This window comes from Lagopus muta, chromosome 1 (genome assembly GCF_023343835.1).
Source record: "Lagopus muta isolate bLagMut1 chromosome 1, bLagMut1 primary, whole genome shotgun sequence".
Classification (NCBI taxonomy): Eukaryota; Metazoa; Chordata; class Aves; order Galliformes; family Phasianidae; genus Lagopus; species Lagopus muta.
The window spans coordinates 38996987-39022598 of record NC_064433.1 but is presented as its reverse complement, the minus strand read 5'-3'; the positions used below and the strand labels follow the sequence as shown (position 1 = coordinate 39022598).

The following is a 25612-nucleotide window of genomic DNA, read 5'->3' as shown; positions in this document are numbered from 1 at the left end:
CAGAGGAGAGAGGAAGGATACCTCTGGTGGTGGTGTGGTGTTAGTTAATAATACTGAACTATTCTTCTAGATATCTGACTGGTTTATAAAATCTTACACTGATGCTTGATTCAGAGATAGAAAGATGCTTTTATTTGATGTCACAGAGCTTTTGCCCAAAGTTTTTTTCAGATGTGAGTAATCTGTTAGAATTCTGTTTCTGGAAAATTATGGTTAGTTGTCAAAGGAGGAGGCTGTTGACACACGTTGTGATCTCCTGTTCTCTCTCAGGGGTGTGTCACTAATAACTTGGGAGAGATACTTTAACACAAGCTATTGATTAGGTATGCAGTTACCGACTGAAATTGATATTTTTGTTATAAAGAGGATCAGATCAAGTAATTTATTGATAAAATCTTCATGAACTATGTAGCAGTATTGCTATATTCTCTACACTGGTATTTTCTGAAGAAGTTATGACTAAGCTTTATTGATAAGTTTTCTAATTTTTCCTCTCTGTCCTAAAATTAACTGAAATTTGGAATAAGATTTTTAAGTAATGCATATGCATGCTTACTTCAGGCAATTTTTTCTGGACTGTTTTATGGAAAGCATTTTCATGGCTAAATACTAGCTACAGCAGGGTTGTTTTTTTTTCAAATTATGATTTTAGGAGGCGAAATACATTACTGTCTGAAAGACCAAAGGTAAAATCATCATTTATTTAATTAGGAAAAGTCTGTGTTCACCATGAATACTTACATTTACTTCATTTTTTAATTCTTGCTTCATGCTGAAGTTTTCATTTACCTCTGAAGAGCAATTATGGTACAGTTAGATTAGTAGGGATGCATCAATCTGAACTCAACTCTATGGTTTATTTCTAATAAAAGAATAGCAAACTGAACAAACATCGTAACAGCTAAATAACTTCAATTTTGGCAGGTCTGTTTTATTTGTTTATTTTCTTTTTGTGCAAGTTGCTTCTAAACATAAAGGGGATCAAGCACTCCTGAGGTGTTATGCCTGTTTTAAACTGCAGTTGTATTTCATTTAAAGAAAAGGGAAGTCTGTAACATAGAATTAATTTAATCTTGGAGTTCTAATCTTCCTGAAGTGGGAAAATGAAGAGAACTGTGATGGAAAAGGAAATTCTAAGGAGAACTTAACAGACTTTTGAATTTTTTTTAAATATGGAATTTCTGATAAAAGCAAAAAGTATTGTTTGAAAAATAGTGTGAGGAATAATCTCCTACTGCTCTTTGCAACTACTGGCATAAATTTGAATTATTAGGTGAGATATTTGAAAATTGCTTTTTTAAGTGTCTTACTGTTACACTAAAACATTTTGTTTAGGTGGCTGAGGTAGAGTTAGTACTTTGTCATTGCTGTTCAACAGTTGGAACTGTATTTATTTTAGAGCCGTGTTCTGAGGAATTTATATTACAGCAAACCCTGTTTATGGTAAGAAGCTCTATAGTGAACTTACTTCAGGTGCAAGCATTACCCAGTTTCTTTTCAGCTGTGTCCAGCAACAGAACTGGGGGCAATAGGTGCAAAGTGGAACGTAGGAAACTGTACAAACACGAGGAAAATTTCATTGAGGGTGACAGAGCGCTGGCACAAGCTGCCCAGTGGGGTGTTGGAGTCTCCTTCTCTGGAGTGGATGTTTGTCTGTACAACCTGCTTGTAGGGAACCTGATTTAGCTGGAGGTTGAACTACATGATGTCCAGAGGTCCCTTCCAACTCCTGCTATTAGGCGATCGTGTGATTATCTGTAAACATTTTAGAGACTAAGAAATATTTCAGTAACTTTTCAGAAAATAGTGTTATACTTAAATGAACAAGAAGTTGTTATTAACAGAAGGGGGCAAAAAAGAGGAAGAAAAAGAAGAAGATAAGTCACAGCCCAAATCTATACGGGAAAGGCGGCGACCAAGAGAAAAACGACGATCTACAGGAGTTTCATTTTGGACTCAAGATGTAAGTGAAAGGCTGCTACTTCTGGTTTGTAGCCATGCATTCTAAGTTTCTATCTGTTTTGAAGCTTTTAGGAACAAATTAAATATAAAGTCTTAAGTTATGCTGATAGTGCTGAAAGAAATTCTAGACTACTGTAATAATTCTAATGTTAATCTTAAGAAAAAAAAAATTGAGCAATTATTTTCTATTGCATGCAAACCAAAGCAACGAGAATGAGATTCACTATCTACCATGTTACAAATAGCTGAATTTGAACTGTGTTTACTAAAACCTGAATGAGCCATTGTAAGATCTGAAAGGGTATGGTCAGTTTTTCAGCAGATTCTCTTGCCCTTTCCTTTGTCATGGGATCGGTATTTTTGTAAAAGGAATATTTTTATGTGCCAAATGCAAAGTTCTGATTCCTTTCCTGGTAGTACTGAAAATAATTATTGTTTGAGAATTTTAATCTTATATCCCAGATATGTTTTGTAGATTTTAGATAGGTAGAATTCTACCACTCGTAGCTTTTGATACAAGAAATCTAGAATACATTACATTTTCGTAAAGCTTAACTATTTTTCCTTTCTCACCTCTTTCACCAGAGTGATGAAAATGAACAAGAGCACCAGTCTGATTCAGAAGAAGGAACAAATAAGAAAGAAACTCAGGTAATTAAAAAAATATATTGACTTATTAACAGATATATTATGACTGTAAAATTTCTGTTGCAGTTGGATTCAATTAGAGCAATGCATACATTGGAGTTCTAATACTTACTGTCTTATATTCATAACTTGATGTCGTGTTTCAGTGCCATTTTTTTTTGCAGGTTTAATTTAGCTAATGTGGAATTAGTACCCAGGAAGTATTGGTGAAATTTCAGACATACATGTCAGGGACATGCTGCAGCAAGTAACTGGAGGAAATTTTTTGCTTCTAAATTGCAAATATCTTTGTTTCATCATTTTTTATTTCCAGTGAAATGATGTCCTGTGACTATTGCACACTAATCTGAACTTTTTTATATTTAAATTTTGAAATTTAAAGTAAAAAGGGGTGTTGAAAATGTAATTGAGATGTAATATGAGAAAAACTGTTGAAGAGCACAGTTTTTTCTGCGCTGAAGAATTTCTGAGCATCCTAACTCAGTACTGTCAGTTTTTTGTTAAAAAGGCAGTGGCAAGCAGTACAATAAGCTTGATTTAATGGAAAAAAATCCTTATAAACTCATTTGTGCGTAAGAATAGGATAAAGAGAACTGAAAGGGAAGTACTGACTTAGTCTGTACAATTAAATGGTGTAGCAGACTGTATTTTTTTTTTACCTAATCCTGAAGGAATACTAGAGAATTAGGGTCATTATTTGAGTAATAAAACTCAAAAGGTATAACTGATTTCTCCCATCACTACTTGTTGTTAGATCTGTAATTATTATATATGTAATTATTCCATCTTCTACTCTGTAGAAATTTCATTTTAGTACAATGTAATGCTTGTAGTAGAACTCTATAAAACCACAATGAAATTTGGTAAAACGGGCCTAGAATTACAAGTGTGATCTGTGTTAAAAAGGATGAGCGTGTGGGGGTGGAGTAGTGGAGATTGTAGAATTTGCTGCCTAATTCATGGCTTGTCTTAGAAGTGTAGCACAAAATCTGTTTCCAAATTGTAAGCATTCCCTAAGCCTGCATATACTTTTTCAAAAAGGTATTGGTTGTTTGGTAATGTATTACCAGATCTGAGTTCATAGAGAGCTCTAAAATATGTATAAATATGTGAACCAAGCTCAATGTCACCTAACTACATAGATTCATTTTGTTATTATTAATAAAAGCTCTTTGCCAGACCAGCTGTAGAAAGTGGGAAAACAGTGAAAATGAGTTAAATAACAAAATAAGTAAGAAGGTGTTTTTAACAGGTTTGTTCATAAACACTGTTGAACCTATTGAATTTCCAGTCTAGTAGCAAAACTGTAGATAAAATTCTAACCTTCTATTACTTTCTGGTTAACTAAGAGACATCTTAAAATTTCCATACAGTAATTGCAGTGTTTTCATATTAAGGTGTGTTTTTTTTTTCCTTTGCATACAGTTTATAAGAGATTTAAAACATAATTTAAAATGTTATTAGCTTTCCTTGATGAAAAACTATTTAGAGTTTTTCAGTGATAAACACAGAACTGGATGCATTACTTCTGACAGTGCAGTATTTTGCCATTTGTAGAAAAAGGAAATGGAATATAGACTGAGCATTATAATGGCAATCTCTTCCCAATTCAGTGACAAAAAGTATTTTATTTTACAGAAATGGCAAATCCTTTCTGTGGTTGCTAAATCTACTTCAGCTTGGCACACATCTTGCACAGTTTATTGTAGAAAATTCATCATTATTTGCTGATAGACCCTTTTCAATTTTGAGAAAAGAGATGGAATAAACTAGAATTACAAAGGAGTACTAACATTCAGAAAATACTCTTTTTCTACACTGACTATTTGATGTACTGCTCAGAAGACAGAAGCCTCTAAGAAATACTGAAGTTCTCTGTTAACTCCCTTCTGTGGTTCCGCTGTTGAGTTCTTTTTGCTTGGAGAAGCTACAAGTGATAGAAGATGGTTAACTACAAATTTCCAAGAGTTTTGGCAATAATTCAAGAATTCATAGGTCAAGAACAAGCCTTATACATGCTATAAAGAAAATTAAAGGCCTTAGACAAAATAATTTTTAGCTTGAAATCCTTCTAGAACCTGACAAATGCTATTTATTTCAGAGTGGTTTGAAAGAGATTTCAGTTTGTGCATTCTTGCTCCCTATACAGAATTATCATTCAATTTCTTAGTTGATCATTTGACCATAGGGGAGAACTATTTTAAAAAGTCAAATTTTGCTAACACTGTGACAGTTGGTGGTTGATGTAATTAAATTTTATTTGGGATTTTAGGTGCAAAGAGCTGAGAATGCCACGGAGCTTTCCCATTATTGTTAAACATGCCTGAACAGTGCAATTAGTTGTTTGCTGATCAAAGAGGAAGATGTATTTAGATTACAGATTGAAGTTTTGTTGATGTAGCCTTCAAGAATTAGTGTATTATTTTCCTTTTTGACAATTAGATTTCACTTTGATTAGAGCTTGGTCTGTGTGTTAAGATTCACAAGTTTTCTTTGCTTTTTGAAGTTATTTGGGTTAGCTATTTGGCCTTAAGCAAAAATAGTTCAAAGTATGAATATGTGATTAAAGTCTGATTTAACAGTGGAATGTTGACCAGACAGACCAAAAAAAAAAAAGGACTCAAGGTATAACAGAGTTACCAAGTCTTTTGATAATGAGGAAGGTGTGGTATTTGCTATTCTGATAAAAATTGTATTCCCCATATTACATCAGATGACTCATTATATCATTCTATTCCAGCCATCTTTTGTTCATGGAAATCTGGCTGCTGTATTGAAACTGGTGCCCTTTATTCCCTCTATGGCACAGTAAGAGATAATGAAAGAAAAAGAAAAAAAAGGAACTTGTATGAGGCAAGGAAAATGAGGTAGAATTTAAGCACGCAAAATATTATCAAGGATATTTGAGAGTTAAGCATTTCATTACAAGAGCATTTGCAGGGGACATAATATGGAATATATGTGGTGAATGAGAAATTACTTCTGCTTGACCAGGGGATCAGACTGGGAAGAGGGTAAAGAAATAATCTGTTCAGGAACGGGCAAGAGAGAAGCATCAAATGGCAATGATTCAAATTTTATTGCTTTTATTAGCAGTTTGTCCTTCTTTCATTAGCACCGAAGCTTGGAGTGCACTTGATCTATACTCAGGAGGACACCTATAGAAGTGGGAAGGGTGGAGGCAGAGTAAAAAAGCCAGAAGACAGCAAAACAACATCCCACCCCACCCCGGATGATGTATTTTAAAAAAATAAGAATTTAAATATGCACTACAACTGGTTAGTTTGTTATTAAATTGACTTAATTTTGTTTTATGATTTTTGAAAGGTGAAAGCTAGCAATGTTAGGATAATAAATATTGTTAACTTCTCTAATTCTGTGGCAGTAGACACAAGAACATGTCATTATTAGTCTCAATTAAATGCTGCACTCAAATTTTATTCTTCATTTTCATGGCTATGGCAGTTTTACAAAACCATTCAATTATACACTATGTATAATACCACCTGACTCAAATATTTCATTTCCATTACCAGTAATTATCCTAACTCACCAAAATGTTGTATAAATATCTGAAAGCTTACTGTACATTTTCAAATACACGGTTATTCAGTGGTTGCACTCTTACAGTCTATAGAAACTGCTCGTATACGATTAGAAGTGTATTATTTCAACTTGTATACATGAGGATCCATATGTTTGTATTTTTCCTTCCTTCTTGTGTGTTGCTCATGGAACTTTGGCTACCACAGTCTGCTCAGTTTTGTGAATGTATTAGGAGTATCCATCTCATGTGGTTTGGATGTAGAGGGATATGGTGTTGGCTTCACTTCTCCTCAGACAAGCTTCATACAAAATCTGTAGACTTCTAGTTAAATTTTTTTTGCCAAAAAAAGATTGAAAAATATGAAAAATTGTGACCAAACTGACAGAAATTGAAGGGGAAAAAAAGAAAAGTAAAAACACCTCAAAAAATAACAGACAGTTTCTGAAAAGTCAGGAGACAAGAGCAGGCATGTGCATAAGACATGAACTCCTCATCCTGGCTGCTGCTCCAGCCCTCCAGCTGCAGGACTCACAGCTCCTAGGAAGCGGAAGCTGCTGAGGCTTCTCTGCAGGCTGTGAGATCAGGCCATGCTGCTCTGCATCCCAGCCTGGAGAATAGGAAAGGGCTGGGTTATTGCTTTCCCGTCTCTGGCAATTAAGTGCTTCCCTGTATCCAGGACTCTTACCTCACCAGCTCTTTTGTTATCTCCCTGCATAGCTGGAAATTTGTGTTCTGCGTATGACTTAATAACTTGCTTTCCATTCAGGAAGCTGCACTGCAGCAGGTTAATGGAAAGCCCGGAGGTTTTCCCACAGCACCACAGGGAGCCCACTAGAAGCAAAGAAAAGCAGGCTTTAGAACCCTATTTGTTAAGAAATAACGTAGGAATGGTTTAATTTCTTGTGATAGCTGATGTAGCTAAAGGCTAGAAGGGGCTTGCTTAGCATTTTCATTTGGGTGGCATTCCTTCAAGGTAAAAAGAGAATTCTAGTTCTTATGGACAAAGGTTCCTCTGTTTTGTTGAAGTGAGAAAGAAGGAGCAAGCAGTGGGAAGGGGTTTTTGTGGACATTGATGACATGGTAGAATTCTGTGATCTCGCATGGATCTTACTTAATCATAAGATATGCAAAATAAGATCCATAGGTGGAAAATAAAACTGTTTTGGCCCAAAGCTTAAAAACTAAAAATATGTATCTGTGTGACACCTAGCTGTGATGTTTTCTACAAAACTCCCTTAAATTCTCGACATTATTCATGCTCCCATAGAAAACAGCATTATCGTGATATGAAAGACTATAGGCTGCTGCACATACTTTTGGTAGCCTGTGTTTTGTAAGTCCTCTTCAAGGCATCAAAGGGGAAATTTAACATGTTATGAAGAATGTAACTAATGTCTTCTATGCAGATTCTAAAAAATGCAGCCCCTTCTTAAAAGAAAAGCAACCTCTGTATCCAAGCACCACCCCCTTCCCCCCTCTCCCCCACCAAAAAAAATCATCACTGATTAAGACATCAGCCACTGCTAAGTGAACATCATTGCAGGATGTCCGGAGGATTATTTCTGGAGCAAAATATGTTCACCCAAGATTATTATAATAATTAGAATAAATGATGAGTCTGTATTGACTACCCAGAGGGGGAGAAGGATTGTATGGGTGATGTAATGCTTAGGGGACGCTCCTTCGCTCTTAAGTCATCACTTTTAATTAAATTTCACTCATCAGGTAAAGTGAGTATGCTGTATGCCTGCAAGTTCACTTGTAATGAATTAATTAATTAAAGTAACATGAAGAATGAAATGACATAATTTCAATTTAGTCTAATAAGTATTTCTGTATGTTGTTGGTTTAATAGCTAGTCATCTCCCATTGAGGGATGCTGAAGCAATGATCTTGTAGCTTATATTTTTATTTTAAGCTGAAGTCATTATTAAGTTGACTTTCCAAAAACAGAATACAGAAGAGGAAGAGAGAATTCAGGGAACATGGTTCTGATGCTGTTGATAAGAGGAGGGAAACTTAGAAGGCACATCTGTCTCTTTGGTTCCAGACCTAACAATATTGAAACTTGACAATACTACAGTATGTAGTGCTGGACAGTATATGCACTTTGATGTAACTGTTTAGTTATGTTTGTTCACAGGTTATTATATATTTTACTTAATTAAATTATTGACTTGATCTTTTCTTCTTCTCTCTTTTTTCTCCTCCCCCTCTCAGAGTGATAGCCTTTCAAGGTATGTGCAATTTAAGTAATTTAAAATTATTACACTTCTTAGTCACATATTCTCAATTGATGTGTAAAATTAGCCTAAACTCAGTAGCGAGTTGGGTTGATTTTAAAAGGCAATAATGATATTTAAAATTTATACGGAATATGATTGTAAAGCTACAGTACTGTTTTGGTGGCTCTTTTCCCATTTGTGGGAATTGTCAATATTGTCAATAGTGGAGAATGTATTGGATGCTGTATTTGAAGTACATGAAGGCAGGTGAGGCATTTTGTAGAATTTAGTGGACACAGTAACATTCCCTACAAATTTTTAAGTGTGAGGTCAGCTTTTGCCAAAAGAAAACGCAGAATATCCTACTGAAAAATTTCTGAGGAATCTCAGGAAAAATACTAGAGCCTCTGAAAATTATATTCCCTTAAGATTTGTTAAAAAGGAAAAAATGCACAAGTATCAATATATATATTTTTTAAGTTTGCATTCGACTTTGGACCTTTAGAATTAATTAATGATGTTTTGTTTATGCTGAAAATCTGTTAAACAGAACTGCTACAGCACATGAACGATGACGAGTGAGCACTATGAAGCTACTCAAAACTGTATTAATATTATTTGTAATTTAGTGCTTAATAGGATAAGGATTTTGCTGAAGATTTGTTTCATAAACTGCTTCTGTTGAAATATTAGAATTTGCAATAAGTAGTTTTGAAATCTTCATTTATCCAATAAAGCTTGGAAAATTCATCTTGGCCAATGTTTTAGAGATTACTTTTTAAAAACCCTTCAATTAAAGTACTACATTTAAGGTAGTACATGAATTAAAGTGCTCCTTGCCAGGAGTTGGACATGATGATCCTTATGGGATCTTTTCCAATGCCAAATATTCTGTGATTCTATTACACATTTTTTAAAACAGACCTTCAAAAACCAAGTAGTATCTAAACCAGTAAGTCTTTCAAGACATGGCATCACCTCAATTAAATATTTTAATTTATTTTTTTTAAATTCTCAGCATAAAATGCCAGCATTTACTTGGACTAGTTGGGAATTCTTAAACTTCTTTCACGGAGAGAATATTGAAATATACTGAAGAACAGTAAAGGGACATCAAAATCTAACTTGCATGAAATTAGTTTATAGTGGCTTAACTGAAACACATAATTGCATGTGGTTGGTTTTTTTTCACCTGGATGATGGCACGCTTACGGTGTCTGGTACAGTGAGTGCTATCAGTCTGAATAGAAACAAAGAATAAGAACTTGTATTTTGCAGGTATGACACGGGATCACTCAGTGTGTCTTCAGGTGATCGTTACGATTCAGCACAGGGGCGATCTGGGTCACAGAGTTACCTTGAAGATCGAAAACCTTACTGCAGTAGACTAGAAAAAGAAGATAGCACTGATTTTAAGAAGGTAACTGATACAGAAATTTTGTTGTAAAAAATGCTTTATTACTGTTTGTCCTCTTTTTTTTTTCATGAATTATTTGGAAACAGTCTCCTATTGCATCACAACTTCCAGCAGCTTGGCTCAGTGGAGGAGCAGAACAACCACTGCCATGGGGGGAAATATACATTACAAAACAGCCTGTGGCTTTTGCACTTTTCTCCATAGGCGAGGAAGAAATCCTGAGGAGTCAAAATACTTCATCATTTTATGACAAATTTGATCAAACTGCTTTTGTAGTTGATTGTATTATTAAAACTGCTTCATACATGCATTGAGCTTTTATTTGATGTTTGCTATCTTACATACAAAAATTCGTTTAAATCTTGCTTTAAAATTGGAGTTTGTAAAAAAAAAAAAAAAAGAAAAAGAAAAAAGGACTCTGTTGTCTCATCTGTAGTGTCTGAAGCAAAATATTGGCAAGTGTTTTTTAATGCTCCCTGTGCAAAACTGCTTTGTTCTAGAGATATTTGGTAGCAATTCTTTAAAGCGTTTGCTAATTCTAACCATCTTTAAACTCTAAAACTGATTTTTACTTCTTAGACTGTTAATGTATTTGTTCATTTTACATGCAGCTCAGTCATGGTTTTTAAAATGTTTGTCTAATGTCGCTGAATTCTTACTCAGTATGTTTTTAAATGAATATTTTGTCTTAGCTTTATGAACAGATCCTAGCTGAAAACGAGAAGCTGAAAGCACAGTTACATGATACCAACATGGAACTTACAGATCTTAAGCTACAGCTGGAGAAGACCACTCAGGTTTGTATTAAACAAAAAGGCCCATACTTAGCTGACAAAGCAAACTAGAAGCATCTTAGCATAGGGGCTGCTATTTACTAGGCATCAGCTTTGTTTCTTATCCAAAGATGGGAGTGAAGAAATGTACCTCTCTGTTTATAAAGGGAAAAGAGTGCAGGATTATAGTCTTCAGCTCTGAACAAAATGTTCGAGGCCATTTCCTGCTTGTTTAATTGCTGGTGGTTCTTGCCAGCACATATGTGGGACTTCTGTGCAGGTAGGAATAAACACTTTGAACACTGCTAAGCCTGTGTTCAAACTGTCAGTCTGATTTCATTGATTAATTCATACACCTACTGTCAGATTGGCATAATCTGCCAGTTCTTCCTACCTAGGTAAATAGCTGTACCTGAGAGCTGAAGAGCAAATAGTGCATTTCATTTACAGGTAACTGCTGTCAGATAACAGTGCTACATAAGGTAACACCAAATATGTACACAAAACTGAAATTCTTCTTAAATTGCTGTAGAAAGAATGTTCCTCGTTCTCAGATCACATTTGCCACAACTGACCTGTGTACATATTTCAGTGTCTTCCATATGCTCTCTGTAAATATCAGTAAAGTATGAGTAAGAAGATGTTTGTTTTGTAGAGCTTTTAAATAGAAAAAGCTAAATTACTACTATTTGCCAAAGGCTACACAGAGATTAAGTTACTTAGGGATGGTGACACAGGAAGCTTGTGATAAATCCAGCTCATTCTTCTTTAGTTTTTATTTCAGTGGTACTTCCTTGAACACATTTTAAAATGCTTTTAAAAGCATACTTTGAACAGAATGCAGTAGCAGTTACCCTTATCAGAAATGCGTTTTATATTGCCATTCCTCACTGTTGCACTGTTTGAGAACAAGTAACAATATCTTCATTAATTTTGTGTTTCAGAGACAAGAAAGATTTGCTGACAGATCGCTCCTGGAAATGGAGAAAAGGGTGAGTTACTGCCAAACATCTCTTGAGTAGTTCGATTTGGGTTTTGTTTTAGTTTGTTTTGCAACCTCTGACTTGAATATATTTTAGTGGGAACAGAAGCCTTTCTTATAACTTGCATTTTTTAGAAGACTGGGGGATTTTAGGTTTCAGAGTAGCAATGAACACGAAAGACTGTCAGATGGAATTACTCTTAAGAATTGCCTGCAGGTTGCCTTGTTGATAACCAGGTTGTAAACCCCACTGCCCTCCAGGATTCTGCAGCTTGTTCCATCTCGTCCAAAACAATGTTGGCACTCCAGAGAGTTAAGCACTTTCAGAGCATCTCATCTTTTAGTGCATTTCCAACATTCAGAGCCCTTAATTTCCTCAGAGCTTTCTGGAGGCATGTGCATCGTCTTATCATTGGTAATGAAGTAGCTGTTTCTATCCCACAGACATCAGACTTTGAACCTGCTAATGTTATAAAACTAATTACAGACTTTCCTTGTACTGTACCTTTTTCTAGAGGGACTATAATGCTGTGTACGGGCAGGGTGGAGGCAAATGAATGAGCAGTGCAGGAAAAGGGGCATTAGAGAGAGATGGCCCTAAATTGATGGGGACAGGAGACATGTAATAAATCCACATATGAGACAGACTGCAGGGATTATTTCAGTAGTTGTGCCCATTATAATTTTAGGCTGTAGTTTTACACTCGTTTAAAACCCATCCCAATAAAAGTTTATTTCAGCAACAATTCAAACCAAAGCAAAGTTTGTTCTGATGTGGTCCTGGCTTCCTTTATGTCCTTTATGTACCTTTCTCCTTCCTGATCCTGGAGTGACGCGTTAGATATTAAAATGGGAAGAAAACTAAATGGACATTGATGGTAGTAAGTGGTATGGTATATATTTACTTATTCCTAGTAAGCTTGACATTTACTAGCCCTGTACGTTTACTTTCCAGCGTCTGAGGTTTAGAAAACAAGTTTTAGTTCTACAAACCTATGAGGTACATAAATACTCGGTTTTATTGGAGAACATAAAGATGCACAAATCCTCTCAGGCAGTTTGTGAAGTTCCATTAGTTTTATCTTAATAATCTCTCCAGATAATTGAAGCAACCTTTTAGTGCCTATTTCTGCTTGTTCTTGTGGCCCTGTGCTGTAGGCAGTGATTTCATCAGTAAAAAACTTTCATCAGCAGCTTTAATTGGTTTCTTGCTTGCTATCATGGCCACACAAGTGGACATTTAATTATTTCATAGGTTTGACTTTGACTGTATGCATTATTACACAGATGCCACATCCAGTATTGCACATCTTGACGTTATTTCAGTATTAAATTACTGTGCTGCTTGTTCCTCAGACATGCCATTGTGTTAAGACAATTGGCTATTTTGGGAATTCTTGCACCTTTTTCCCGTATTAATGCTTAGTTCAGTAGCAGAAACATCCTTTGGAAATGTTACTCGTTCTGAAGTTATCAAGACCGAACCTAGCAGTTAAAAAGGTAAATAAAATTAGTGATAGTGCTGTATGGCTGAAACCTGATCTACACAAGATTTAGGAGATCTTCTTCTGTTTTATGATGTTCGATTTACTTCTTGTCAGGCAATAATTTTGAACAGGAATTTATTTGTGATTCTGTTTTCCCCATTAGATCCAGAGTTACTTTCACTTTGACAGTGACTGAAGTAGGATTCTCAGCTGCTAGTCATAACTAGCTGAGGTCTAGAAGTAAGCTTACTAACTGTGGGGCTTTAGGAATAATTTAAAGAAGTCTTCTTTGTATGGGTGAAGTAATAGTATAAATGAAAAAGGTTTAAAAACAAACTGTAGAAATTTTCTAAGTATAATTTTCCAAGTATGACTTGAATAAAATAAAACAAAATTGAAGATACTGATGTAAGTTCATAGAAGAAAAAGGCAGGACAAAAGTAAAGTAGCAAGAACAGATGAGGAGAAATAGAAGGCTGGCAGAGAAAAACCTGACAGCATCTTTGAACTACAGTGTATTCCAGTTGTGAAATACTTTTACAGTAAAGAAGGTGGGAATGCTTATAAAACCTAGAAGTTCACTGTGACAGAATTAAGAAAATATAAATTTAAAACCTTCATCAGTTGATTTCTACTATGTGTTTTGGTTATGCACAGTCAACATTTGTCATTTAAGGACTAGCAGTATGTTCTTAGGCAAAAATTTGGCTTTCGTTAACAGTTATCTGTCAATCTGAAAAGTATATTAAAACCCATACTGCAAGATTTCAGTATGGATCAGAATTGTAAGCACTTTTAACCAGTTAGCTCCAAATTCGTTGTGGATGCCCTGTCCCTGGAGGTGTTCAAGGCCAGGCTGGAAGGGGCCCTGCGCAGCCTGGTCTAGTATTAAATGCAGGGATTGGTGGCCCTGCATGTGGCAGGGGCTTGGAGATTCATCATCCTTGAGCTCCTTTCCAACCCAGGCTGTTCTGTGATTCATCATCTAAGAATTTGTGATGGGATGAGGTGGGCTTTTTCATTTGTTTATTACTGAATTTTTTAACCTGTATATATCCACGTACCTCAGTCTTATTGCACCGACTGTGTTTTCTGGTTGCTTTAATACATGGCAATGAGCTATTGTCTTTTATACACTCAGAAACTGCCATGTGTTTTTTTTCTTCGTCTTGAGAATTACAAATGCTTTTTGTCGTACCTTAGAGAAATGTTGAAATACAAAACATCTTAGGCTGAGTAAATTTCAAAGCCTTTCTCTGAGTTCAGAGACTAATCAGACGATATTGGCGAATCTTCTCCATGAAACTGAATGTCCTTTGCTGGCCACTTCCTGAAATAGCAAGCAGTTCAGGAAAAAAGGAAGGATGTTTTTTCACACAGAAGGTGGTGATGCACTGGCACAGGTTGCCCAAGGAGGCTGTGGATCCCCATCCCTGGAGGCATTTGAGGCCAGGCTGGATGTGGCTCTGGGCAGCCTGGTCTGCTGGTTGGTGACCCTGCACACAGCAGAGGGTTGGAACTGGATGATCATGGTGGTCCTTTTCAACCCAGGCCATTCTATCATTCTATGAAAAAAGGAACATAGTTTCATCTAATTAGAACTATATGTTTTTTACAACAAATCTTATATCTAGTCCAGTCCATTTAAATGTTTATTTTATATAATGTGAGGCATGCAAAGGTGATGAAATAAGAATTTTGTTTAACTGGCTTTTACTGCAAGTAGTTATTCTTAAACAAGTTCAACAAGCAAGTTAAGCAAATTCAGCCAAAGGACTAAGGATTTTTAGCCATCTGAAATTGTAAGATTATTTGATCTGTCATTCATCTCTTGGTAATTACAGAAATTGCCCAATATTGCTTATTGTAACAGCACTGATAATATATGTTATCCTGCAAAACTTCTGGGTAAACTAAGGTTCTAATTAATGTAAAATGGTGTGAGTTTTTTTGTTAGTCACTTGTTTGCTGCAGTTAACTCACTGATATTTATTATGCCATTATTGTCAGTCAGTATCATTATGGCAAAATTAGTTACTTGAAGGAGTAAAGTACCTTAAGTACTAACAACTGCAGTAATCTGTTATATTGATAAACCTTTGGAATTGTTTGCTAAAATGGGAAAATGTTGGGGAATAACTGCACTATGATTAAACTAAATTCAAATGATTTGTATCTGAAAGGTGTCCGGCAAGAGTCAGTATCTACTGGGCGGTATGATCTAACCAAAGTTTTACACACCTCAGTCAATGCTGCTTGCTGTTTGCATAACACCATTGTATGCAGATGCATATGTACACCTTGCAATAATCTGTTGCTTTTGCCTTTCACACTTTGGAAAAAATATGAATGTAGAATACTGAATAACCGCAACTGCTTTTAAACGAGATACACTGCGATGTCTGACACAGGAAAGCAAGCAAGCTATAAACCCCTAAAGTCTACTGCAGTAGCTGTTGATCTGTCAAATGTGTGAAAACAAGGTTTAAACAAAACAGTAGCGCTTAGAAACATGGTAGTGTATCTGCACTGCAGACTGCAGCATAGTATAGAAAACCATCAGCTAATTTTCAGTAAGCTACCTTGGGTACTTAAATGAGAACTTGACATTCTTGACAAAGGCTAATTTCTCCTGCTTCTCAAGTAAGAAGGAAAAAAAAAAAAACCATACTATACTAGAAACGCAGAAAATACTCAGGAAGCATTTACTGAAGAAGCAGGTGATCTTACGTGGCTAGATTTCTTTGGTACTCAGCTGAACTGACCTAAGTTTGGGTTGTATCTACACTACGTTGCAGTTTAGAGTGTAGACAGATCCCACTGAGCTGAGGCAGATGTTTCAGCTACATTTGCTTGTCTTTGAAAGCTTACGCTTTTGTGCTTCTTTCTTTTAATATTCTTGTTTGTTTCTGATCATTTTCTGCATTTCTTGTATATAAAGCTTTTCCAGAAGCCTAGCTTATAAAAATAAAGCCCAAATAAATGGTGCTTATGAGCTGTCTAAATTTATGTAAAGGAAGGGGTATCTTTTGTAGGACTTGATATCTCTTCCTCCTAAGTTATTAAAATGGAGCATTGAAATAGTTTCTATTTATCACTGCCATCACAAGTTTCCTGTCTACACTGTGCTTCTGGTTGTATGATCTTTGAAACTTGAAATATTTCACAGTTATCACAGTATTTACAAGCAGTAATTAGTAAAAAAGGTATTGTTTGGTGTTAACATACATTTTTTTGGATTTAGGAAAGAAGAGCTCTAGAAAGAAGGATATCTGAAATGGAAGAGGAACTGAAAGTAAGTATTGTTGAACGCTAACACAGTGTATTGATGTCAGTGGCTTAAAACAACACTTAATCTAGCAGTATTTCCAGTCTCTATAATTTCAATAGAAAATAAATAAATTATTGGCACAAAGTCAGCAATTTCTTTTTTTTTTTTTTTTTCTTTGTAGTGAAGTTTTTCTTGCTGTTATCAGCAGTCATATATGTAGGACTTACCTTCTGGGAGGGTGTTGGGACTTACACTGGTATAGCACATTCACTGATGAGAAGCATTCAGAGATGTCAGCAGTGAAATATATCTTGATCTGATCAAGGCAGGATTGCAGTCTTTGTTTTGGATACAATACTGTCATGTTTATTTAGTTAAAAATAATGGTGTATAATTCTGTAGATTAAGCACAGATAATTTCATAGACTAAGCATTAAATGTTGCTTCAATCCTTGTCTCGTGTTCATTAAATTCTGTATTTAGGAAGCATGTTTCCAGTGTCAGAAGAAAAAAATATGTTTATATAGTTAGTAATAATCAGTTTTTAGTGACCAAAAAAGCAGCAGATAATTTAAATTTCAGATTGTAACAGAAAAGCACCATATACCACATGCAGTGAATAATAAAATGTTGTGCTTTGACTTGTCTCATTCCCTAGTTTATTAAGATTAAGATTCAACTGGAGAACTAGTGGAACATGATGAAAACATCTTTGCCATAATTTTAAAGAAAAGCCACTGTTTTGAGATTGGAAAGTTGTCATCAATTAAAAAGCTTCCTTTCAGTCTCATTTTTGAGCTCCCTCTGGTGCTTGGAAACTGCATTAACTACCAAATCCTTGTCATTAAAACGCATGCACTAAGGTTTGTTGATGTAATTGAACCTGACAAGCAGAAGTAAACAGGATTCAGGACAGCTCTAAGGAGAGGATGCAGCATATGAGGTTCTTAGAGGGGTCTGCAGAAGTGAAATCTATATGAAGCTTTCTATGGCATAGGAACATAATTGGTTTTATGAGGTGGATGAAGGAGATATGAGCTTCTATTATAGGCCTGTAAATTGTTGGTAGGGATAGTTGGGATACAGAGGAAAATGGAGAATGCAAATGCCTTGTGTTTTTTAAAAGTCAACTTCAATTTGTGAGAGTTTTGAATTAAAGATTAACACTCTTCCTGTTGTTTGTTGCACTGTCATGCACATATACATATTAAGTGCAGCATTATTTATTGAGTTTTGAATAGATTTGTATTTACTTATTTATTGTCACAACTACAACATTAAGTAAAGAATTCCCAGGATAACTTTCATTGTCGATGTGTCGTGAGCTGTTTTGGAAAGCTGTGACCAATCACTGCTGGTTCTTAGATTGATTTCAGGAATGTGCCACTTGTCTGATACTTCCCCTTCACAGCGAGTAATCTACTTTAAACAGGACTGTCTCTTCTAAGTTTTCTTTCAGTCCTGCTATCTCTTGTTCTTTTAAACGTAATATGCATGTATGTTTTTTCTTTCTCATTTTCACCTCTATTTCTTTGATTCCCACAGCACCTGCAACAAATAAAGCAGATTCACTCTTTGAGGCACATAAATGAGCGTCTGGTGACTGAGAATAGGGCCTTGACCCGTGTGGTTGCCAAGCTGTCAGGGTCCTGTAGGCAGCTGCGTCCTGTGGACTTGTAATTTCTTCCTTCTGCTTTGTGTAGCCAGGCAGGTGCTGACAATAAGTTTGTGCTTGGGTAGAATTGTACTATTAACACCTGTGTGTTGGGAGCTGACTTACTGCTTGGTGATGGAAGTGTGGCTAAAGCATGGTGTCTGGTGTACCAAATGGAGATGCTGCAGCTGTATTGGTATGGTGTGGTGTTGTTGATACTAGCACAGAAGCTTGTTGTTTTTCCCTTGTAGCTAAGCTGGCAAGGGTTCACGAGATCTTTGACGCCTTAACACCCTGGCAACGATTTGAAAGGATTTGTGTTGAGTTTGCATTAGGATACACTGAAGTCACCAGTTAGGAGTTTGAATAAATGCTTAAATCAACAGATTTATCTCTGGTTTTCTAACAAATTGAAGTTAAGAATGGATCTTTCTTACTGCAGTATAATTCAAATGCATAGAACTAAAATAGATCTAGCTGCAACTAAAGAAAGTTTGAAAGCTGAAAGTTGAGATTCTGGTGCAGTACTCCGCATTTCTGAACAGCTGCATTAGCAACTGTATTTTTTACATTTGTCTGATTTTATGTTCAGAGATTGTCGAAGTCTTCCTTTAAAAATACTGACTTGAAAGTCAATTTGTCTTTTCTATACGGAATTCCTGCCAGGTGCTGTACAATCTTTATTTTTATCTTGACTGAGCTTAGAATTTGCAATTGTAGCTCTAATTTGAAGGTTACAGATACATACTGCTACATACGCCACGGGTGTTCCAGTTATGGACCTATGGTCCTATCGTGCAAGGACTAAACAAATGGACACAGAAACACTCTGCCCAGAGTGTTAGATTGGTTTACACTTACTGGGTCATCCTGTCCATTCCCCTTCTGCTAAAGATATGAACTGTTTTAGCTGCCATTTTGGAAAAAAACATGGGTTTGTTGCAGTGTTACTGTAGGGCTGTTTGGGAAACCCACTGGAGGTTCAAAAATCCTGCATGGAACAGAATATAGTTTCACTCCATGACAAATCTATTAGGCTTTCTTCCTCCTCTTACATAACAGCTGTTTGAGGTGGAGGTTTCAGTGAGTTTTTAAGATTTGTAGGTGCAGATAAAATCATTTTCCTTCTGCACAGTGATTCTTGCTAATGTGTTTCTCCTTACCTGCCCCTCTTCCCTCTCAGAAGCAAAGAGATGAGTGCACACTTTTCCTTTCTGCTTACGGAGTCAGATCTCAGGTTTTTCCAGTCGGAGGCATGAAATAAATAGCAACTTTATCCTTTGGCTTTATGTCTCCCTGAAGGTGACCTAACAATAGGATGTGGATAGAAAGGTTGATCCTAGTCAGCGCCCTGCATTCCTGAACATTCCCTTGCGTTAACCCTTAGTGAATCAGTCGGCTCTCTGATCTGGCTGAGAAGAAATCCCATTAGTGGTTGTACAGTTTGATCCACCTTACTGCAGCATGGTTGTGTAACTGAAGCTAGCACTCAGCAGCAGGAGCGTGTTGCTGCAGGAGGAGGGGGAACTGTCCCTTTAGGGCAGCCTGTCTTAGACCAGCTTCAGCTAACAACGTGGGTTTTCAACACAGCCAAGCTAATCTAGTGTCAGCTGTCCACAGCCACATGTCCCTACCATGTTTTTTTTGCAACCACTGGCATTCCTTTAGCAATGCTAAGCCTTTTCAATATGTTAAACCACACAAAATCATTCAGTATTCTCTTTTTTAGAGGAAGTTTTAAAAGGCAGATCACGGTGAAGCTCAAGGAGCAGCACTAGCAAAGAAAAGCTTGGCTACACAGCAGGGAGGCTGGACGTTTTGATGGTAGCTTGACCATAGCACTGTGGCTGATTAATCTGAACAGTTGTCTTGACAGTGCATGAGCTTTCTCTAATCATAATGTACAGAGCTCTTTGTTACATACAAACTGTTAAATCCTCCAGCAAATAAAGACATTATTACTGAGCTGGTTCCAGCAAGTGGTTATTGAAAAATTATTTGATCTGCTACAGTACTGCAAAGTTACCAGCTAATCATGTAATACAGGTAGGCAAAATAATGCATTTTTAATCTTATTCAAGAATCTCATCAAGGCAAGATACTCTATTACTTAACTGAAAAGGAAATTGGAATTTAAAGTACTAAGTACAGTATGTAATTGCAAATTGTAGTGGGTTTCATGCAGAGCTTTTTTTCTGCTTCTCCACGTGAAAGTCATGTGATGCCATGTCGTAATAAGTTTGAGTACCATAGGAATGCACTGCTCCAAGAAAATTGCATAAATGTCTTTAGTTGGGCTTAGTATGTAGTTTTATATGTCAGGATTAGTATAGATGGGAAGTGCAAGTATTTTATGTTGCCTAACCTTATCCTTTTTTATAAGTCTCCTATTACTTACAACTCCTTTTGTCTTCCACCTATCTTCCTCCATTCTTTAGCAGACTTATAACAAAAGAAAATATTTTCTTAATATGTATTCTGCCTGTTACTTTAATGAGGATTTAAATTTATCCACAATCATTTGCAGACATGTAATAGTACCAGATTGTGTTAAATCTCTAAATTTGAACGGGGCCTTTTTGCTGTTATTAAAATGATTAATCAGAAAATGCAGCAGTTTCTGGGTCTGCCTGCATAATGTATTATTGACTGCTGCTTCCTAGTCACTAAGTTGAAGGACTGTAAAGTAACTGGAATTGCTGTGGTTAGATGGGCTCTCCAGACTGGTTCTTGCCCCTTCTTGTCCCAGTAGACCCTACCCAGTCACAAGACACTAATTGGAGGTCACAAATCCAAGACATCAGAATGAAAAATACAGAACGCGTTTGATCCCTATATGTGTATATATGAGAATTCTCTTGGATAGTGCCATAGCTTCTTGCTTTTTTCCCCCTGCAGGCACTGCATTTCATGGAGTAGGTAGCAGCATTAATTTAACCGTGCAAACTCACAGAACACAAAATTCTCTCTTCTTACTCTTAAGATTTGGGTTTTTTTGTGTGTGAATTTTCTCACTGTGAGTTTTTCAGAAAGTAAGTCAATGTCTCTTCAGAGCAAATACATGACATGAAGTGGTGGTAATAATTTGTCGTACAGTGTAAAAACCACAGATATTATTTGAAAATTGTCAAATGATGCCTTGTGTTGCTCATGTTCAAATATGTTGACGTGGTTTTTGAAAGCAATTGGTACCTATGGCACTTGAAATTCAGAGCACAGCTTTCACTTGACTGTGATAGAAGCTGTAGAATTAAAGCACTCTGGCTCCCTGTGAAGAGTTCAGTTTGGGTGGCTTGCCCTGAGCCACACTATGGAGTAGAGCTGGAATCCAGGACAGCAGAATGATTCTAGTTGTGGAGATCACCTTTTTTCCCACTTGTTATCCTGTTACCTTTTGTTTCACATACTCCGCTATTTGCAGGTAAAGAAAGTAGAGAACCCGCAGCCTCAGTCCTGCCTTGTGCACCATCCTGTTCACTCTGTGAGAATCTGCTGCTAGCAAACTGATTGTGGACAGGAATCCTTTGGAGGAGATGTGTAAATGAAGGCTTAAACTTCACAGTTCCTTCTGCTCCATAATAATGTTCTGAGTATAAGGGGTCTGCAAGTATGATTTTGCAAGGATAAAATGAAAACAAAACTAGTGGCGTGGAAGTTTCATCGTGAAAAATGAAGTAGTGGTTGTTACATTGGTCATCGGTTGGACCTCTTGTGTGCTCTTGCACCTTGAAGGTTCCTGAATAACTACACTGTAGGAATAGGCTGTTGCCCCCTGTGGAAACCTGCTGTTAGAAACCATACATGGAATATGGCTGTGAGTTTTATAGGTGGTTTGTTATCAGTGTGTGAATACTGACACTGAGAATTTCTGAGATTACTTCTAGTTTCTCTGATAAGTTCTGCTCTCCCAGTACAAAGCTCTGTGCACTGGCTTGTCCTCCTCTCCTTGTCTGATCCTGTCCAACTCTCACCTCACTTGGCTTCTGCCTTCCAGCTCTCGTGTTTGTGTGTCAGCCATCTCCTGTGGCAACCTTAACTTGCCATCTCCTAACTGGTGTGCCTGAGCGCAGCCTGGTGTTTCGGTGATCTGATCTTGTGTGAACCGTGCTATTCAGGGATGGGACCTCAAAGAACAGGATGTGCGCTTGCACACAAGTTTGGAAGTGATTGAAAGATTAATGCTTTGAGTTAATAAGCTGAATCACACTGTATCTGATCAGGATGAAATCATCCAAGAGAACAGTGGCAGATATAATTAGCTATGGCATGTTATTTTGAAACTGTGCAAGTGCAGTGTAGATGAGCCTCTTTAAATTGTCACTGATTAACATTTTTTGTTTTGCACTGAAATCTGAAGCATTTAATTGTTTTCCTTATGCTACTCTAAATGCTTTTGTGGAGAGGCTGCTCGTCTGCACCACTTCATTTTAGTGCACCTAGACCAGGCAATTGAAGGTTCTTAATGCATAGCTCCTAACTCTGTCGTGCTAAAAGATGAGAATTTTCTGAACTGCTGATGCAAAGAGGGCAATAACGACCAAAATATTTCAACTGAGTGAACATTTTTATCCCCAGTGCTTGTCTGCTCTTGTTGCTGTTACTTAGAGTATAACAGCAAATAACCACTGTGTTTCTTTTTTGATAGATGCTACCAGACCTGAAGGCAGACAACCAGAGGCTAAAAGATGAAAATGGGGCCTTGATCAGAGTTATAAGCAAACTTTCCAAATAAAGGGCTTACTACAGCAGCAGATACCGGTATTGCACATCGTGAGTAACTCCAGTGGACCACAGTATGGCAGTCACTGGAAGTGTGGGAAGATCCCTTGGAGACTGTCATTTTCAGATATCCTGCCAAACGCCCTCTTACCTGTGTGTTTTTGTATCAAGATCATTGTTTCTGTTAAAATGCAGCTGCTGAGAAGAAAAATGACTGAGAAATCTTGTTTACAGCTACAGCATTATAAGGAAAGTGTTCAAGGCCAGATACGCCTCAGATATTTAACCAGTAAGCCTTAGTTGTACATAAACACTTTTACATCAACAAAAGCTTTCAGCTCTCACAGAAGACAGTTACTCAATAATGTTTTTGTTGTGCCACAACTCCCAGGTTTTTTTTTTCTATACTCAGTTTTTCTTTAAATCGTAAGTTTGGATTTTTTTTCCCTTCTAATTATTCATGTACCAGATTTTCTTGTACAGTGTTTTCACAGCTTTACCATTTGCAGAGACCACACACCCTTTTAAATTACATATTCGTGTAGCTACCTAGAGTTGTATTGTCCAACCACCTGGAACAGAGATGTTTGGTGGAACGTTTGCTTTCACTGTTTGTGCAATATGCATTTATTTCCTATACAGAATGCTTTAAAAGTCAGTTGAAACTAGAATTATTTTAAGAGTCCTGTTTTCTGCCTTCATCGGTCACTTAAAAAAAAAAAAGTTTGTAGTGAAAGATGCTAGATCCTGTAATCGTCACATTCATTTGAGCAGGTACTGAGTGATGCTGTATATATAAATGTGTACTGGTTTGATTTTTCAGACCACCACGTGGCATGCTTGAATATATTTCCCTATTGCAAATGTCTGTTAATGCAAATTAGGCTACTCCAGAATAGTGTGTTTAACAAAGTTCATTAATTTTTATGGTATAAAGAATTTAGACATTGTACATTGTATGGAGCCCTATCTTTACAAAAGGTCTAAACTATATAAAATACTTTATTATCTTTTCTTCCCAGTTGTTTTTTTTTTTTTTTTCATTTGATAGTGTTCACCATAATAAAAAATGCATAAATATAACTGCTTCACTACATTTCACATACCTGTATTTATCTGAGTGCTGTCCAAAACTGTTGTGCTAGCCAAAGTAATCTTACTAAATCATTTGAAAAACATAACCCGTTACACTCACATTAATGTTTATATGCACTGTTGCCATGTGAGAAGGCATCTAATTTGATAACACCATCGTGTCAGACCATTTTATACATTTCAGTGGCCTTTAAAAACAAAAAAAGTACTTAAGTGAAGATTGCTTTTGTTAGAAACAGCTTTTATATTTCATTACACCATTCGGAATACGACATCCTATCGGCACATAACTTTATTGCCTAAAACCTCTGACCAGATCAGCCATTAAAACCGATTGTACATTGTAAAGCTTGTAGTAGCTATTGTATTATTGATTATATTGTATACTACATTAAATGTGAATTTGTACCCCTTCATTTAAAAAGGTCATTGTGTTCTACTGCCTCCTGGGGGGTGGGCTTAGCTTTAGGGGGGTGGGATATGTTTGGGGAAGGAAGACGCGATGTCCTCTCTCCGTTGGTTTTTTGAAGATGTAAGGTTATGCTCTCACTACCAAGCTCAGGATTCTTGATTTTAAAGGTACACGGATGGTCTGAGATACCTGATTGTCATCGATCTGTGTGAGAGGTGGGGCTGAACCGTAGGGAACTTCCATTGTCATATGCTAACAGAAAATAAGCGGAGAACTGAACGGTTTGAATGGCTGCAGCGTACTGAGTTCTGTTACAAGACAGTTAGGCATATTCTCGATTATATTTGGTAAAGTTTGGGTGCCTGTGAATGATTAAATACGTGTTTCTAATATTTTAGTGTTTTATATTTAGGTTATTTATTCTTTATATCTTAAAAAAGATGAATGGCTACTGTGCTATATTGATTTTATTGGTAGTACTGAGCAGACCTTGTATCTGCATGAAACTAGTTGCAAAACCCACTATTTTGGAAAAAAAAAAGAAAAAAAAAAAGAAGTATTTTGACATATACAAATAAAATGAATACAAACTATTTTAAATGTGTGAAAGTTTTACTGAGAAGACACTGAGATTTGTTACGAACTTAAGCGATGTTGTAAGTTTGCTGTTGAAATTCTTCGGTGGGCATTTTTCATTCATTGCGTCATTGGGATGCCAAATTCGAGTACCTTTCAAAGATTGTAATCAAATGGTGATTATTTGCACATCGTTGTACATGCACATCTGTAAATGCTACAGTAAAAATGCCATATTTATGCAATCTGTAACAACTTGGACAAATGTTTATATATTTTACATAAACCTGTCTGTGTGCAGAATCTGAGAACCATTTTTTATGTGATGTTATCACAAGCTGACAGAGCGATTGCTAACCACGTGTCACGACTGCGCTGTACCCTTTGTGTTGCAGACCAAATGCAGCCCGGGAAAATCACACTGGTGCACAAACAGCGTAGTGACAGGAGTCTGCTCTGTGATTTAGGGACAGTTTGTATGTGAGAAATTATTGCCATTATTGCCAGCTGTTGACTCCAACAAGCCTACTGAAGTGACCAATAGCTGAAATGGTCATTCAGAACAGCAGCTTAGATTCTCGGAGGACCTCTCCCAGTGTGGAAAGGGAGGGATATTTGCGTGCCACAGGTTAACACCAAATACAGATGGAAGCATGGACAGAGCTGAAGGAAGAGGCAATGGGAATGCATAGAACCACCCATTAGCGAAGCTGTAACCCCCAGAGGAGGAGTGATGACCATGTGTGGGAAAGCAGCACCAGGTGCAGGGAGGATGGAGGGACTGGGTCTGCATGGACCATGGCACTTAATAGTTCCAAATGCTAAAAATAATTTCCCAAAATAA

The 25612-nt window shown here is 36.6% G+C and overlaps 1 protein-coding gene across 8 annotated transcripts in view; it reads left to right on the top strand.

Moving 5' to 3' along the window:
* The window catches only part of PPP1R12A (protein phosphatase 1 regulatory subunit 12A), a 122725-nt gene extending 97977 nt beyond the window's left edge, over positions 1–24748 (top strand). For 3 of the 8 annotated variants that reach the window (XM_048933585.1, XM_048933589.1, XM_048933582.1), the window contains 8 exons: positions 1845–1963; positions 2548–2613; positions 8378–8394; positions 9661–9802; positions 10492–10596; positions 11517–11564; positions 16286–16336; positions 17858–21798. In XM_048933585.1, the coding sequence (XP_048789542.1) occupies positions 1845–1963; positions 2548–2613; positions 8378–8394; positions 9661–9802; positions 10492–10596; positions 11517–11564; positions 16286–16336; positions 17858–17992 (683 nt within the window). In that variant the 3' untranslated portion in view covers positions 17993–21798. Of the gene's footprint in view, positions 1–1844; positions 1964–2547; positions 2614–8377; positions 8395–9660; positions 9803–10491; positions 10597–11516; positions 11565–15224; positions 15256–16285; positions 16337–17857; positions 21799–22611 lie in introns of those variants that run through there. The other 5 variants (XM_048933590.1, XM_048933586.1, XM_048933588.1 and 2 more) reach the window with 3 other exon arrangements.
* The last annotated feature ends 864 nt before the right edge of the window (positions 24749–25612 follow it).